Source organism: Puma concolor, chromosome D2 (genome assembly GCF_028749965.1).
Source record: "Puma concolor isolate L17-30 chromosome D2, mPumCon1.1.hap2, whole genome shotgun sequence".
In the NCBI taxonomy this organism is placed as follows: domain Eukaryota; kingdom Metazoa; phylum Chordata; class Mammalia; order Carnivora; family Felidae; genus Puma; species Puma concolor.
Window position 1 is genome coordinate 79,551,626 of NC_141677.1, and position 17,122 is coordinate 79,568,747.

At 52.6% G+C, this 17,122-nt stretch overlaps 1 protein-coding gene across 1 annotated transcript in view; it reads left to right on the plus strand.

The window, feature by feature from the left end:
* The window catches only part of DMBT1 (deleted in malignant brain tumors 1), a 76,615-nt gene that overhangs the window by 20,908 nt on the left and 38,585 nt on the right, over positions 1-17,122 (plus strand). Inside the window, exons 7-17 of the mRNA XM_086679467.1 lie at positions 849-887; positions 3,168-3,197; positions 4,045-4,086; positions 4,813-5,136; positions 5,921-5,950; positions 6,568-6,594; positions 9,227-9,550; positions 12,082-12,405; positions 13,219-13,248; positions 13,865-13,891; positions 16,524-16,847. Coding sequence (XP_086535593.1) covers positions 849-887; positions 3,168-3,197; positions 4,045-4,086; positions 4,813-5,136; positions 5,921-5,950; positions 6,568-6,594; positions 9,227-9,550; positions 12,082-12,405; positions 13,219-13,248; positions 13,865-13,891; positions 16,524-16,847 — 1,521 coding nt within the window. The remainder of the gene's footprint in view (positions 1-848; positions 888-3,167; positions 3,198-4,044; positions 4,087-4,812; positions 5,137-5,920; positions 5,951-6,567; positions 6,595-9,226; positions 9,551-12,081; positions 12,406-13,218; positions 13,249-13,864; positions 13,892-16,523; positions 16,848-17,122) is intronic.

Genomic DNA, 17,122 nt, shown 5'->3' on the forward strand with positions numbered 1-17,122 from the left:
GAGTGGTTTCCTCTGACTATGTATTAGGAGTAACAGCTGGGCCTGACAAGTTCTTTGGTACAACTGGTCCACCCAGGGGTGCAGGTGAGGAACTCAGGGGCTTAAATATCTGACTATGACACTATCTGACTGCATATAGGACTTACATAGACCTACTCTTGTCAGGACCTCCAGTGTGGGGTAGATGTGGGAGTCAACTTTCTCTAGAGCCAAAAAGACCTCAGGTAGAAGTCCAATAGGGAATTCAGAAACAAAATGAACGCTTTAGTGAGAGTGGGTTAAGAGGAGCAATCAGGTCATCTCTTCTTCAGGTCCCAGCACCAGGTAAGATCTTGCTGGGGCCTTGGACGAACACCACAGCTCCTTGAAACAATGTGAAAATCATAGGTTTAAAGCCATAATCTTAATGGGTAAACATCAGAAGCATTTTCACTAGAGTAGAAAACAAGGCAAGATGGCCTTTGGGACCCCTGTCATTTAACACTGTGTAAGAGATACTAGCCAATGCAATTAGACAAGAGAAATCAGTTAGAAGCGTAAGGATTAGAAAAGTTATTTTTACATCTGTCCCCTGGAGCCCTGCATAGGTCACGTGTGGGATGGTCAGAATCAAGGTCAGTAGGTTAATGAAGAGAGATTTCTTCCAAAATAGTCTTTTAGAATGAAAGAGCTTGAGGCTAGACAGGTTTGTTCCCTTTTCTAAAGTCACATAGCAAGATGAAATCCAGGTCAGAAATAATGTTTCCTTAGCAGGTACTATTTTACTTCCAGTTACTGATTCTCCTCAGAAGGGACCTAATTTTACATTTTATGTTTTTCCCCCCTCCTTCTATAATCTATCTATGCAGATAGCACTACAGAGGATACTGGGACTACTGGTGCAATAGGTAATGATTAATTTTATTTGGCTCCTTTTTGGTGGGTAATGATGCCAAATATATACATGAGTGTCACTCTTTTTTTTTTTTTTTAACGTTTATTTATTTTTGGGACAGAGAGAGACAGAGCATGAACGGGGGAGGGGCAGAGAGAGAGGGAGACACAGAATCAGAAACAGGCTCCAGGCTCTGAGCCAACAGCCCAGAGCCTGACGCGGGGCTCGAACTCCCGGACCGCGAGATCGTGACCCGGCTGAAGTCGGACGCTTAACTGACTGCGCCACCCAGGCGCCCCTGGGTGTCACTCTTATTCAGGAAGAATTCTAGGAACTGGGGTGAGAAAGAGTGTTTTATGCATATAACACAAAGGAATGTCCCTTGTGACCCAGGGCCCGGCTTGAGTTGGAGCTTCCTTCATTGTCCATCCCTAGTGGGTGGGGAGGAATCAGTTGAAATATGGGATCTCTAGGAGCCTGGGTGCCTTGGGTCAGAGACCAGTGGAATCAGTCTCTAGACTACAGAGTTACCTGTTTCATCCCAAAATATGCACTGGTCCCAGCCATTCTAGCCCCAAAGACTTGACTATGGAGCCAGAAGCAGCATGTGAAAAATGTTTTCTAAGCCAACCTCAGAGCCCAAGATATGTATGAGAACTCACAAGACATCCTGGTGTCATCAGACAAGAATTCTCTTCAGCATAGGACAGTCATGGGTCGAGCTGTGTCCCTGTTTTGCTCAGACAAAAAACTTGTGGATAGTCTTTAAGCCCTCTCAAGGCTATAAACTAAGGTGCATTTACTTCCCCTTGAAGTTCTAGTGGCTTAGATTGGGGAGAGAAGTCACTGTCCTTTTAACCTTGAAGAATTCTAACTCATGATACTTTAAGAGTCCAGCCTACTTAAAACTCTCAGTGACCTTCACCTACTGTGAAGCACTATGAATATGATAGAGTCCTAAGACTTTGTCATTTGTGGCAACATGTAAGAGAAATGTTATGCCTTCATTTAGGGACTGAATTTGGTTTGGTCCTGGGGCTGGTGAGTAGAGGTGACTGGTGTCAGGGCCACGTGGAGGTCCTGTACTGAGGCTCTTGGGGCACTGTGTGTGATGATGACTGGGACACCAATGATGCCAATATAGTCTGTAGGCAGCTGGGCTGTGGCTGGGCCATGTCAGCCCCAGGAAATGCCCAGTTTGGTCAAGGCTCAAGGCCAATTGTCTTGGACAATGTGCACTGCTCAAGGCATGAGTCCCACCCGTGGAGCTGCCCCCACAATGGCTGAACTCACACAACTGTGGCCATGGGGAGGATGCCAGTGTCATCTGTTCAGGTGGGAAACAAATATTCCTGGCTCTCTCTTGAAGTGGTCTTTGATTGGAACAAACACACTGCATACTACAAGGCCCACATCCAACCCTCTCTGAGATATCCTGTGCCTCCTAAGGTTTCCTGGAGATAGCAGGCAACTGATATACAATAAGAAAGAAAGGGTAGAGTATGTTCTCCTCCCCTATTAGGCTAACAGAGAAGGACCAATATGACTTTGCAGCAACAATGGCATGGTGGGTGAAAGGAACCATCCACTATTCAGTGGACAGAAAAATTGAGCCATTATTCCTTCTCAGTGGAATTATTACTCAGTACACCACCAATTTCCCAGGACGATCTTTCTCAAGGCACACATCTTGTGTGTGGTTGGAAAACGAACCACCTTCACCCCTTTGTGGTCAAATTATGTTGGGTCATCAGTGAGGCAAACTCAGAGAACAGGATTGCGGTCCAAACTGTGCATTTGGGCAGGCAGTGAATAGCAGTTGGAAGTGGGGAAGGTGCAGGGAATGGCCGCTCAGTAGTACATAGAATGCTGAAGAACCACATATGACTAAGGGACCTGAGCTTCACCCCTGCAGAAAGCCCAAGAGACCTTGTAAAGATTGAGAGCATTGCACCTGGGCTGGTGGAATTGGAGTCTTCCTAGAATAACTACCCAGACTCATTCTTGCTGTTCCCATTCTGAATGAACACAATGATATGGCAGCCTGTTGCAGGCAGGGTGGTGGCATTCTGCTTGCTGGAAAGTCAGCCCTCAGACCTAGCAAGGCAGGCAATGGCAATGGGACATAGGGTGGGGCTCCCAGAGGATGGAGAGATTCATGGAGGGCCCTGGCTCTGTCTAACTGAGGGCACGTGAAGTCATCAGCTCTGTATGCATAGTCTCATAATCTTCCAGCTTGATCCAGTTGGGGCACCGGTCGCTTTGTGTCTAACCTCAAGTTTCTTTCTCACAGCTACTCACACCCAGTCCACAAGCCAGCCAGGTGAGTCTTTATGACCGTACTTGGAATGTTCCTTTACTTCATCCCCCCCCCCCCCCAATGCCTCTTCTACCCATTCTGGGAGAACCACTGTTCTTCAGAGAACCTATGTACACGCTTTGTCCCCCACCCCCATCATAGAGTCCCCAACAGGTGGTTCTTAACCAGACCTGGGATTCTAAAGTCCCATCTGTCTATCAATCCATGATGTTTCATCCAGTCCTTTCAGGCTGTCCCAGGAGACAGCTGCCTGCAGGTTCAGGGAACTGGCCCTGCGTTACATGAATTTCAGCTGTAGGGCAATCTTGGCTGATATGATGAGTGGGAGAGTGGACATGGATGACGATTAACCTCCTCTGAAGGGACAGCAGGCTGGATTCTCTTCATCACTCACTGCTTTCAGCAACCTCAGATTCATCAGGGTCATATGTATATCCAAAGTGGCAGGGACAGTGTCCAGGGGATAGGAGTGTAATAACTGATGGCAAGTTTCGGGTACCAAGATACCTGACTGGTTTCAAGTCAACCCACCACGCTCCTGACTCTTTTTGCCCAAGCTTCAGAGTGTGGGAAACTGCTCAGACTACATGCCTCAGAGCAGGGAGGTGGCAAAGGCTTTGTGAGGGAGAAAAGAACATGCTAGGCTTAGAGACTGATGTGGACGGACCAGGTTGTGCTCTTGCATGGCCTTGATCCCAAGAGAGCTGGCTGAGCAGGAGGCTTGTGTATCACAAATAGAAGCAAGGTGGCAGGCTGCGATGTGCATTGTCAGCTGCCTGCCAAAAACTATTTTAAAAGACTGCTTTCCATGATGTCTAACTCTGGCCTTTCCCTTTGTCATCACTTCCAGGCACCTGGCTCCCCAACTCCACACCTGTAACACCAAATATAGGTAAATGATCCCCTTGACTCATTCTTCTTCTAGATAAAGTTTGGGTTTGGAAGTGACAGGAGGAGTCGCAGGGTGTGCCCTTCATTATTTTTGTCCCTGAGTGTGTGTGTTTGGTGGTAGAAAGAGGTGTGTCTCACACCCTAGGTCTGATCTTAGGGGGCTGGCCACCCGAATCAGGGGAATCATGGGATGAAGTTCAGTGAAGAGTCTCCAGCAGGGAGTTAATGTAATACTTAGAGCCCTCACAAGTCCTGCTGTGACCTTGCTCATGGCTCCCACGCTATGCAGTGGGGCCTCAGGAAGAGGGGGGCAACATGACAGTACTGCTCCTTTCGTGCCAAGTTGCCATCAAGTCCTGGGGCTTTTTCCAGAAAACATCAGGGCTCCTCAGAAGCCAAAAAGCTGCCCAACAGAGCAGTGGTCTTGGCTTGCAACCAGTAGTTATGGGGCTCGATCCTGAGCAGGCCCAGTGGGGTTTGGGGTTATCTTCCTACTCACCTCGATTGAATCATAAGGTGCTTCCCTGCATCAGAATATCCTAAGGCCTAGGATGTATAGGATGTTTCCACTATTTGCCTGTGAGGAAGATTAAACTCTAAGCATGTTCAAAGGTGAATGATGCCCAGGGCACTTTGGCCATGAGCAAGCCCCTGAGTCTGGAATATGCCTTAAACCTATGACCAGAAGAGAGACATGGACAGTGGGTTTTGTTCTTTGTCTTGCTAGGGAGTGAGGCAGGTTTGGCCCTGAGGCTGGTGAATGGAGGTGACCGGTGTCAGGGCCGCGTGGAGGTCCTGTACCGAGGCTCCTGGGGCACCGTGTGTGACGACGACTGGGACACCAATGACGCCAACGTGGTGTGCAGGCAACTGGGCTGTGGCTGGGCCGTGTCGGCCCCGGGAAGTGCCCGCTTTGGTCAGGGCTCAGGGCCCATTGTCCTGGACAACATGCGCTGCTCCGGGCATGAGTCCGACCTGTGGCGCTGCCCCCACAACGGCTGGAACTCGCACAACTGTGTCCATAGTGAGGACGCCAGTGTCATCTGCTCAGGTGAGCCTCTCATCATTCGGTGTTTGTCTTTTGGGGGTAGGGGTAGGGAAGAGAGACCTCACATTCTGATCAGCTCATTGGAAGCTACTTATACCATCCTTGTCTTCCTCAAGTCTCCTGAACTCTCCACTGGAATCAGTATTAGCTTTTTCAGGCTGCCAGGTGTCGAGATGGTAAATTAGGAGAAGAACCAAACTGCAAGTCTCCATGAAACAATTACGGGCCTCCTGCAACGCTGCATCAGGCAGCGAAAGGTCCTCCTGCAAAATGGAGGACTCTCATGGGGATCCCGGCTAGGATTACAGAGTTTGTATGTGTGTGCCTATGCTGGCCCTGGGCTTGGGGTCCTGAGTCCCTGACTGCATCTCCCAGCCGAGAAATGTGCTGCCTGGTCCGTGCACTGGATTGTGCTGCGAAGGACAGCTGCTTTTGCAATTCCTGCCAGGCCAACCTTGTCATGACTCCTGCTGGGGCCTGAAAGAGCAGCCATTGCCTTTTGGTGGAAGCTGGGCTCCTTGCACTTGCCTCTGCAGAGATGCTCTTTTCTGCTTCAATCTGCTCATGACATGTAGACATGAAGCTAATCACCTTACTGTTGGATACAATATTTGTGGTCTTCCTGGTCTTCTTACAAGGAGCATCCTTCCGGGGTGTGGGTGGATTGTGCCCTGCTCTTCATGGCAGGGGACAAGCTTCAAAGGTTGTGACCTCCTCAGGTCCTCTACCTTTGTGTCCAGTCATATCAGCTCTGTGCACTGTGTCTCATGTACTTTTGTTTTCACAGCTGCCCAGTCTCAGCCGACGACCACAGCAAGTGAGTTCTGCTGCCTCTTGTCTCCTGAGTATCTCAGTCAGGGTACTGCCTACCTGGGGATCCAGTCAGTGGTTTCAGTGGAGAACAGTGGACTGTGTCTGCCACCTGGGCCTTCCCTGACCATTCTCAATATGTGGACACTTCCAGTCGAGCCCACAACACACGGACTATCCTTACTGGCGCAGTGAAATAAGAGTCCTCTGGGTACACCGTCCTCACTAAGACTTTAGGTGACAGACAAGGCAGTCTCGGGAACATTTCTGCTGGATTGCATTGCCTGGACCAAACACTCCATGTGTTGGGAGAATAGAGACGTTTTCACGTCCTACTTCCCACGTGGAGCCTACGCGATGCGTTTCCCAACAACAGGGTCATGACAGCACGGCAGTTAGCCTTGCACAGGGCACCACCTTGTTGCCGTTGTGGTGGACATTCGACGGTGGGATTTTGGCTCTTGGCAGCCTCTTGGCAGAGATCCCTTTCTGCTCTATCCGGCAGAACTCCTCAGATATCGCCACCATTGGTCCCACCTAATAGTCACTTGAGCCAACCTTGATTGACTCCCCCTCCGTTCTAATTCTACTTTTCTGTTTCTCTCTCTCTCTCTGTCTCTCCAGATTGGTGGTATACAAGTCCTTCCTACGGTAAGCATCCTTGATTTCCTGCCGAAATATTATCATCAACACCATAACCGACTGGCGTGGGTGAAATTCCTAAATGTGGGTTCGGCTTCCGCCCTAACCAGCGTATTCAGTGTGGGGCGTTCTGTTTCCCCATAAGAATTATGATTTCCTGCCACCTACCGGTTGTGGGACCTACTAGTCAGGAAGCCTTTGTTCACAAGTGACAGGAACCCAGCTCCACCTGTCTTATGCTAGGAGAGCATATGACATATGCCAATGTCCATAATGAGGACATTAGTGGTGAGTGGGTCTAGCTTCAGGAACAACGGGATGTACAAGTCCCAGGACCGGCTGCTCACAGTGTTTGTCTTAGCACCATTTTCTCTCATGTGCTCGGACTCATAATGGTTGTGCTTTGTGCGCATGAGGGGCCGATGCCAGCGCCAGGTCCCCGTGCCACCAGGAGAAGGACTCTGTTTGTCACCCATTCTCTGGCTGACTTGTCCTGGGAGGCCTCTGATACCTGCTTGGGAAGAGATGAGTCACCGGAACCAAGTGCATGGGCTCTGATTCCCGGGTCAGGGTCCCCATGGCCACCGTCCTATTCCTCAGGAGACAGGGACAAGATGTGATGCTAGGGCCTCCTTGACCCTCATGGACAGGGGTCTTGGCCACTTGACTTCATGGGTCCGATGGTGTCTGTACCTACAATCAAGGCAAGCGGATTCTGACCGAAAGAGGCTCTTCCCTGTCAGAGCTTTGTTCTGTCCCAAGTGCTCTCTGCTGAATGCTGCCCACATTTGCCCAGTCCAGGCACAGAAGCTTGCCTCTGCCAGGGGTGTCAGGCCATGTCGTGCTCTACTCTGGAGCTTGTCTCCGGTTTCGGGTCCAGTTCTGTGCTGACAGTGCAGTGTCCGTGGGGCCACTGAGAGGGCGTGGATTGCCCCTAGAGCCTGGTAGCTCGTCTTCCGTAGGGACCGTAGGGGTGTCTGCTCCTGCTTCTTTCAGTCCTACAGTAGGACGGGGATGATGGTCTGTGTGAGTCAGGACTGAAGCAAATGGCCAAATAGTGCTTGCTTTTCTGTCTTTGGGTCTCTGGGCATTACCGCTACCCCACAATTCCCCAGCCTAAGGTCTAGAGTCCGGAGTTTTTAGGATAGTCAGAGCGGTGCCACCATCACAGTATCTACTTCCAGAATTGTTCATGCCCCTGATGAAGATTCCATGCCGTTACCATTCACACCCAATCCCATTTCTCTCTGGTCATCACCTGTCTGCCTTCTGTCAATATGGATTTATTTACTCTGGCATTTTCGTATGAATGGATTCGGTGCATATGTGGCCCTTTGTGGCTGGCTTCTTTCAATGGCAGACCCTCTCAAGGTTCACCATGATGGCACACGTACACAGTGGCCCCATGAATCCCTAGCCTTTTTTTTTTTTTTTTAAACCATGCATCGGTTGAAGGCCACGTCGATTAATTTTACCCTTGACTCATTTGAATAGCCTTTCCATGACTGCTGTGTACAAGTTTGATATTTGAACAGCTGTTTACAGATCTCCTGGGTATATACCTAGGGGTGGAATGTGTGGGTCAAGTGATGACGTTATGTTTCTTTCTTGTGGAAGCGCTGAACTGTTTGCCACAGTAGCCACACCAATGTAGGGTGCCATTAGCAGTGTCTGGAAGTTGTGCTTTCTCTACATGCTCAACGACACGACTTCTTCTGTCACTTTCATTGTAGTCATCTGTCTGTGGCTAGGATTTGCCTTTTCCTAACGGCTGCGGAAGCGGTCGTCTTCCCATGGGTTTGTTGCATGTGTCCATCTTCCTTGGAGACCAGAGCTGTCATTGAACGCATGCCTGGAAGAATGAGAACCAGACAATGGTCATGCCCCAGCCCAGCTCACAGGGTGCAAAGGGCTGGGTCCAGGTGAGCCCGATCACTCACGAGGTGTGCTGTCGTGCTGAACCTGGCAAATGACCTTCCTGCCGGCAGACCTAATGCTGCCATGTTGTGTTTCTTTTCTGCCACCCACAGGTCCGGGCTGCTGTAGGTGTGCACAGCTCAGAGTCAGTGATCGTTAGTCCTGCCCACTGGTAGGATATTCAGAGGGCTCACGGACTGTTTCAGATTGAGTCCGAGCTCGGGGCTTAAGAGCGACACGGGTCAGCGGTCAGCATAAAGGAACCTTCACAAGAACCCTCAGGCCCAGTAGTAGGGCGCGCGACATAGGACGTTCAGGGGAAGGTGGAGTCTGCAAGCACTAGGTCTAGGACAGTTTCTTGATGGTGGCTGGGTAGGAACTCTGGGCTTGATGTAGGTGCTTGGGTTGGTCATCGAGGTAGGGAGGCAGGCGGCTGGCTTTGACCCTTCGCCCCTGCTTCCCATGACCAGTCAGCAATCCCAATGCTGACACTGTGGGCCACCAGACTGTGCACATGCGTAATGCGTAAACCTCATGACCCTGCAGGGTATCTGAATAGCCCCTCAATGATGAAAAATGGTGAGCAAGCTTCAGAGAGTCCTGTGCTGGGCAACCTTAACCTGCATGCAGAAGTCATGGTCCCTGAAGTAATTCTTGTCCACTGAGACCCTGGGGCTTTTCCTCCGGGGAGGAAGAGAAAGATAATTTTTGTGTCTCCTGCTAGGGAACGAAACAGGTTTGTCCCTGAGGCTGGTGAATGGAAGTGACCAGTGTCAGGGCCGCGTGGAGGTCCTGTACCGAGGCTCCTGGGGCACCGTGTGTGACGACAGCTGGGACACCAATGACGCCGACGTGGTGTGCAGGCAACTGGGCTGTGGCCGGGCCGTGTCGGCCCCGGGAAGTGCCCGCTTTGGTGAGGGCTCAGGGCCCATTGTCCTGGACGACGTGCGCTGCTCCGGGCAAGAGTCCTACCTGTGGCGCTGCCCCCACAACGGCTGGAACTCGCACAACTGTCGCCATGGGGAGGACGCCAGTGTCATCTGCTCAGGTGAACCTCAAAACTCTTGGTCCCCCTCTAATGGCAATTGCCGAGAACCAAAATGCTCCTTCCTGCAAGGTCCCCACCTGACCTCTCCTGGATATCTGTGTCTGTAGGGCTCTTGGGCACAGCTGTCCCCTGAAGTGCCACAGAGGTGGCCCGCAGGGGCAGCTGCCCTCTCTCTGTGGACAGAAATTGCTTGGGATTATCAGTGACGCTGTGGGTGACAAGGTGCATTCACCATTCAGTGGGCAGGCAAAATGACCCCCTGCTTGTCAGCTGGATCGTCTGCTCGGTCCACATTTCCTGATTTCCTGGGGCCCTTTTCTCAAGGCGCACTTTTGGGAATGTGGTCGAAAGATGAGCCACCTTCACTCCTTTGTGGCCCTATGATTCTGGGTCGTCCATGAAGCCAACCTAGGGAGCAGGATTGCAGTCTAGATTGCGCATCTGGGGCGACAGTGATAGTAGTGGAGAAGGGGATGGATGTAGGGAATGGCTGGTGAGTGGTACATGGAACACTGATGAGCCACCTAGGACCCCGGGGCCTGAGCTTGGCCCCCTGCAGAAAGCCTGTGAAACCTTGTCAAGGCTGAGCGCATGGCACCTGGGATGAGAGGCTTGGGATCTTCGTAGCGTAACTGTTCAACCCATTCTAGCTGTTTCCACGTGGCGTGGATGCAGTGGTTCTGAGGGTGTTCGTGGGCCTGCTGGTGGCATTGCGTCTGCCGGAAAGCCAGTCCTCAGGCCCAGCAAGGCAGGCAATGGCAGTGGGACATAGGGTGGGGCTCCCAGAGGACTGAGAGATTCATGGAGGGCCCTTGCCGTATCTGCCCAAGGACACGTGGAGTCATCTGCTTGTGAGATTAGGCTGATTTCTTCAACCTTTGATCCAGTTGGAGCACCTGTGTGCTTTTGTGTCTGCCTTGAGGTTTTTTCTGTTACAGCTGTTCACCCCAAATGTACAGTTCGCCCGGGTGAGTCTCAGGTGACCCCACTGGGAATGTCTCTTGTCATGGTTCCCATCCTTCTTCTCAGCGCTCAGGGAGAAGCACCGCTCTTGGTGGAAATTATGGGTATCCCGTGTTCCTGCTTGTCAGTTAGTCACCACAGGGGTTCTTAAAGAGACCTGGAGCTCCAAGAGGCCCGTCTGGCCATCAGCCCAGGAGGTTTCATGTAGTTGTTTCAGGCTGTCCCAGGAGACAGCTGCGTGCAGGTTCGGGGAACTGGCCTGTGTGTCTGGATTTCAGCTGTAATGCAATCTGGGCCCACACGTTGGGTGGAACAAGGGACACGGATGACCACTGCCCTTCTCCCGAAGGGACCTCAGAGCATGCTGGATTCTCTCCATCGCTCGCTGTTTGGAACGCCCTCAGATTCATCTGTGTCCCGTGCATACCTCCAAAGCAGATGAACAGTGCCCTGCGGGTGAAGGTGTAACAAGTGATGGTGTGTTACAGGCACTAGGATATCTGACTCATTTCAGGTTGACCCAGCACCCCTCAGACATGCATACCTCAGGGTGGGTAGGATGCAAAGGCCCTCTGAGGGAGACAATGACATGCCAGGTTTCGAGATGGATGTGGACGGACCAGGTGGTCCTCCTGCAGAGCCTTCATCCCAACAGGGCTGGCCGAGCAGCAGGCCTGTGCAGCAAGGTGACAATTGCAGGTGTCAGTGGTCAAGAGGCCCGCCACACACTCTTTTCCAAGACTCCTTCCCGAGATGTCTACCTCTCGCTCTTCCCTCTGTCACGACTTCTGGGCCCCCGGGCCCCCTGTCTACCCACCTATAAGACCAACAAGGAGTAATATTTGTATCCCAAGTCCCTGGCTCACTCTCCTTCTACATAAGGTTTGGTTATGGAAGTCACAGGAGGAGACTCGGGGTGTGTCTTTGCTCTCTTTGCCCCTCTGTGTGTGTTTGGTAGCAGAAAGAGGTGACTCTCAGATCCCAGGTCTGAAGGTATGCGGATAGCCCCCTGACTCCAGTGGGATCGATGTTCCGTGCTGACCGTTCTGCAGGAGGTTAATGTAATGCTTGGAGGTCTGTCCAATCTCCTGAGACCTCCCTCATGGCTCGCAGGCCGTGGAGCGTAGCCTTGGGAAGAAGGGGGCCCATGTGCTAGCATTCCACCTTTCTTGCCACGTTGCAAGCAGGTCCTGGGGCTCTGCCCGAACCCAGGCAGGACCCTACAGAAGCCAACAAGCTGCCCCACAGGGCAGTGGTCTCGGCCTGACAGCGATGGCTGGAAGATGCCCTCGTGAGCATGCCCAGCGTGGATGGGGGTTGTCTTCCTACTCACATGCATTGCGTCATAGCGTCTTTTCCTGCATCGTGGCATCCTTTGGACAGGTCTGTCTAGGTGTCTCAGCTCTTAGGGTGCCTGGGCTGAAGATTAAGCTCTTGGCACGTTCGAAAAGGAACGATGCCCGGGGAAGACTGGCCGTGAGCAAGCTTTTGAGTCTGGACCAAGCCTTAATTAAGCCTTTGGCCAGAAGATAGACATGGACAGTGGGTTTTGTTCTTTGTCTTGCTAGGGAACGAGGCAGGTTTGTCCCTGAGGCTGGTGAATGGAGGTGACCGTTGTCAGGGCCGCGTGGAAGTCCTGTACCAAGGCTCCTGGGGCACCGTGTGTGACGACGACTGGGACATCAATGACGCCAACGTGGTGTGCAGGCAACTGGGCTGTGGCTGGGCCGTGTCGGCCCCGGGAAGTGCCCGCTTTGGTCAGGGCTCAGGGCCCATTGTCCTGGACAACGTGCGCTGCTCCGGGCAAGAGTCCTACCTGTGGCGCTGCCCCCACAACGGCTGGAACTCGCACAACTGTGTCCATAGTGAGGACGCCAGTGTCATCTGTTCAGGTGAGCCTCTTGTCGTTGGGAGTTTCTCTTGCTGTTGGGTACGGAAGAGAGACGTCATGTTCTGATCAGATCGTTGGAAGCTACCTATATAACATCCTTGTCTTCCTCACGTCTCCTCAACTCCCCTCCAGTGTCAGTGTCAGTTTTTGTCAGGCTGCCAGGTGTGGAGATGGTAAAGTAGGACACGTGCCAAACTGCCAGTCCCCGCGAAGCCGTTACTGGCCCTCCTGCAACATTGCAGGTGGCGGCCAGTGATCAGCCTGCTGAATGGAGGTCTCTCGCGGGGATCCCAGGGCTAGGATTGCAGACCAACCTGTATGTGTGTGGCTACGGCCGCCGCGGGTTTGGGGTCCTGAGCCCCTGACTGCATGTGCCCCGCTGGAGGGGTGATGCCGGGTCCGTGCGGCGGGTCTGTGGTGCGACGGGCCAGCTGCTTCTGCAATGACTGCCAGACAGACCTCGTCATGAGCCCTGCTTAGGCCTGAAAGATCAGCCGTGGCATGTTGGCGGGAGCTGGACTCCTCGGTGTTGCTGCCATGGTGAGCAGCTGAAAGCTCAAGGCACACGTTGGGTTTGTGTCAACTCGCTCACCACTCGTAGCCATGGAGCCAATCACCTTGACATGGGAAATCGTGTTCTTGGTGTGCCTGGCCCTTTGAAGAGGGTCGTCCTTCCAGGGTGTGGACGTCACGGGCCCTACCCTCCGTGGCTGGGGACCGGCATCGATGGCATCTGACCCGCTCAGATCCTTCCCCCTTGCGTCCGGTTGGGGCAGCTCTGTGCGGTGTCTCACGTGCTCTTGTCTCTTCACAGCTGCCCAGTCCCAGCCCACGACCGCACCAGGTGAGTTCTGCTGCCTCTTGACTCCTGAGCATCTATCTCCTCTTGTAAGCCAGCCCTGGCCCCAAACTTTACATCTAAGGGGGACTCTGGAGCTTTTCTCTCTCCTGGGCCTTCCTTGGTCCCTCTCAGTTATGTAGACACTTCCAGTTGAGCCCGCAACACACGGACTGTCCTTACTGGCCCAGTGAAATAAGAGTCCTCTGGGTACACCGTCCTCACTAAGACTTTAGGTGACAGACAAGGCAGTCTCGGGAACATTTCTGCTGGATTGCATTGCCTGGACCAAACACTCCATGTGTTGGGAGAATAGAGACGTTTTCACGTCCTACTTCCCACGTGGAGCCTACGTGATGCGTTTCCCAACAACAGGGTCATGACAGCACGGCAGTTAGCCTTGCACAGGGCACCACCTTGTTGCCGTTGTGGTGGACATTCGACGGTGGGATTTTGGCTCTTGGCAGCCTCTTGGCAGAGATCCCTTTCTGCTCTATCCGGCAGAACTCCTCAGATATCGCCACCATTGGTCCCACCTAATAGTCACTTGAGCCAACCTTGATTGACTCCACCTCCTTTCTAATTCTACTTTTTGTTTCTGTCTCTCTCCCTGTGTCTCCAGATTGGTGGTATACAAGTCCTTCCTACGGTAAGCATCCTTGATTTCCTGCCGAAATATTATCATCAACACCATAACCGACTGGCGTGGGTGAAATTCCTAAATGTGGGTTCGGCTTCCGCCCTAACCAGCGTATTCAGTGTGGCGCGTTCTGTTTCCGCATAAGAATTATGATTTCCTGCCACCTACCGGTTGTGGGACCTACTAGTCAGGAAGCCTTTGTTCACAAGTGACAGGAACCCAGCTCCACCTGTCTTATGCTAGGAGAGCATATGACATATGCCAATGTCCATAATGAGGACATTAGTGGTGAGTGGGTCTAGCTTCAGGAACAACGGGATGTACAAGTCCCAGGACCGGCTGCTCACAGTGTTTGTCTTAGCACCATTTTCTCTCATGTGCTCGGACTCATAATGGTTGTGCTTTGTGCGCATGAGGGGCCGATGCCAGCGCCAGGTCCCCGTGCCACCAGGAGAAGGACTCTGTTTGTCACCCATTCTCTGGCTGACTTGTCCTGGGAGGCCTCTGATACCTGCTTGGGAAGAGATGAGTCACCGGAACCAAGTGCATGGGCTCTGATTCCCGGGTCAGGGTCCCCATGGCCACCGTCCTATTCCTCAGGAGACAGGGACAAGATGTGATGCCAGGGCCTCCTTGACCCTCATGGACAGGGGTCTTGGCCACTTGACTTCATGGGTCCGATGGTGTCTGTACCTACAATCAAGGCAAGCGGATTCTGACCGAAAGAGGCTCTTCCCTGTCAGAGCTTTGTTCTGTCCCAAGTGCTCTCTGCTGAATGCTGCCCACATTTGCCCAGTCCAGGCACAGAAGCTTGCCTCTGCCAGGGGTGTCAGGCCATGTCGTGCTCTACTCTGGAGCTTGTCTCCGGTTTCGGGTCCAGTTCTGTGCTGACAGTGCAGTGTCCGTGGGGCCACTGAGAGGGCGTGGATTGCCCCTAGAGCCTGGTAGCTCGTCTTCCGTAGGGACCGTAGGGGTGTCTGCTCCTGCTTCTTTCAGTCCTACAGTAGGACGGGGATGATGGTCTGTGTGAGTCAGGACTGAAGCAAATGGCCAAATAGTGCTTGCTTTTCTGTCTTTGGGTCTCTGGGCATTACCGCTACCCCACAATTCCCCAGCCTAAGGTCTAGAGTCCGGAGTTTTTAGGATAGTCAGAGCGGTGCCACCATCACAGTATCTACTTCCAGAATTGTTCATGCCCCTGATGAAGATTCCATGCCGTTACCATTCACACCCAATCCCATTTCTCTCTGGTCATCACCTGTCTGCCTTCTGTCAATATGGATTTATTTACTCTGGCATTTTCGTATGAATGGATTCGGTGCATATGTGGCCCTTTGTGGCTGGCTTCTTTCAATGGCAGACCCTCTCAAGGTTCACCATGATGGCACACGTACACAGTGGCCCCATGAATCCCTAGCCTTTTTTTTTTTTTTTTAAACCATGCATCGGTTGAAGGCCACGTCGATTAATTTTACCCTTGACTCATTTGAATAGCCTTTCCATGACTGCTGTGTACAAGTTTGATATTTGAACAGCTGTTTACAGATCTCCTGGGTATATACCTAGGGGTGGAATGTGTGGGTCAAGTGATGACGTTATGTTTCTTTCTTGTGGAAGCGCTGAACTGTTTGCCACAGTAGCCACACCAATGTAGGGTGCCATTAGCAGTGTCTGGAAGTTGTGCTTTCTCTACATGCTCAACGACACGACTTCTTCTGTCACTTTCATTGTAGTCATCTGTCTGTGGCTAGGATTTGCCTTTTCCTAACGGCTGCGGAAGCGGTCGTCTTCCCATGGGTTTGTTGCATGTGTCCATCTTCCTTGGAGACCAGAGCTCTCATTGAACGCATGCCTGGAAGAATGAGAACCAGACAATGGTCATGCCCCAGCCCAGCTCACAGGGTGCAAAGGGCTGGGTCCAGGTGAGCCCGATCACTCACGAGGTGTGCTGTCGTGCTGAACCTGGCAAATGACCTTCCTGCCGGCAGACCTAATGCTGCCATGTTGTGTTTCTTTTCTGCCATCCACAGGTCCGGGCTGCTGTAGGTGTGCACAGCTCAGAGTCAGTGATCGTTAGTCCTGCCCACTGGTGGGATATTCAGAGGGCTCACGGACTGTTTCAGATTGAGTCCGAGCTCGGGGCTTAAGAGCGACACGGGTCAGCGGTCAGCATAAAGGAACCTTCACAAGAACCCTCAGGCCCAGTAGTAGGGCGCGCGACATAGGACGTTCAGGGGAAGGTGGAGTCTGCAAGCACTAGGTCTAGGACAGTTTCTTGATGGTGGCTGGGTAGGAACTCTGGGCTTGATGTAGGTGCTTGGGTTGGTCATCGAGGTAGGGAGGCAGGCGGCTGGCTTTGACCCTTCGCCCCTGCTTCCCATGACCAGTCAGCAATCCCAATGCTGACACTGTGGGCCACCAGACTGTGCACATGCGTAATGCGTAAACCTCATGACCCTGCAGGGTATCTGAATAGCCCCTCAATGATGAAAAATGGTGAGCAAGCTTCAGAGAGTCCTGTGCTGGGCAACCTTAACCTGCATGCAGAAGTCATGGTCCCTAAAGTAATTCTTGTCCACTGAGACCCTGGGGCTTTTCCTCCGGGGAGGAAGAGAAAGATAATTTTTGTGTCTCCTGCTAGGGAACGAAACAGGTTTGTCCCTGAGGCTGGTGAATGGAAGTGACCAGTGTCAGGGCCGCGTGGAGGTCCTGTACCGAGGCTCCTGGGGCACCGTGTGTGACGACAGCTGGGACACCAATGACGCCGACGTGGTGTGCAGGCAACTGGGCTGTGGCCGGGCCGTGTCGGCCCCGGGAAGTGCCCGCTTTGGTGAGGGCTCAGGGCCCATTGTCCTGGACGACGTGCGCTGCTCCGGGCAAGAGTCCTACCTGTGGCGCTGCCCCCACAACGGCTGGAACTCGCACAACTGTCGCCATGGGGAGGACGCCAGTGTCATCTGCTCAGGTGAACCTCAAAACTCTTGGTCCCCCTCTAATGGCAATTGCCGAGAACCAAAATGCTCCTTCCTGCAAGGTCCCCACCTGACCTCTCCTGGATATCTGTGTCTGTAGGGCTCTTGGGCACAGCTGTCCCCTGAAGTGCCACAGAGGTGGCCCGCAGGGGCAGCTGCCCTCTCTCTGTGGACAGAAATTGCTTGGGATTATCAGTGACGCTGTGGGTGACAAGGTGCATTCACCATTCAGTGGGCAGGCAAAATGACCCCCTGCTTGTCAGCTGGA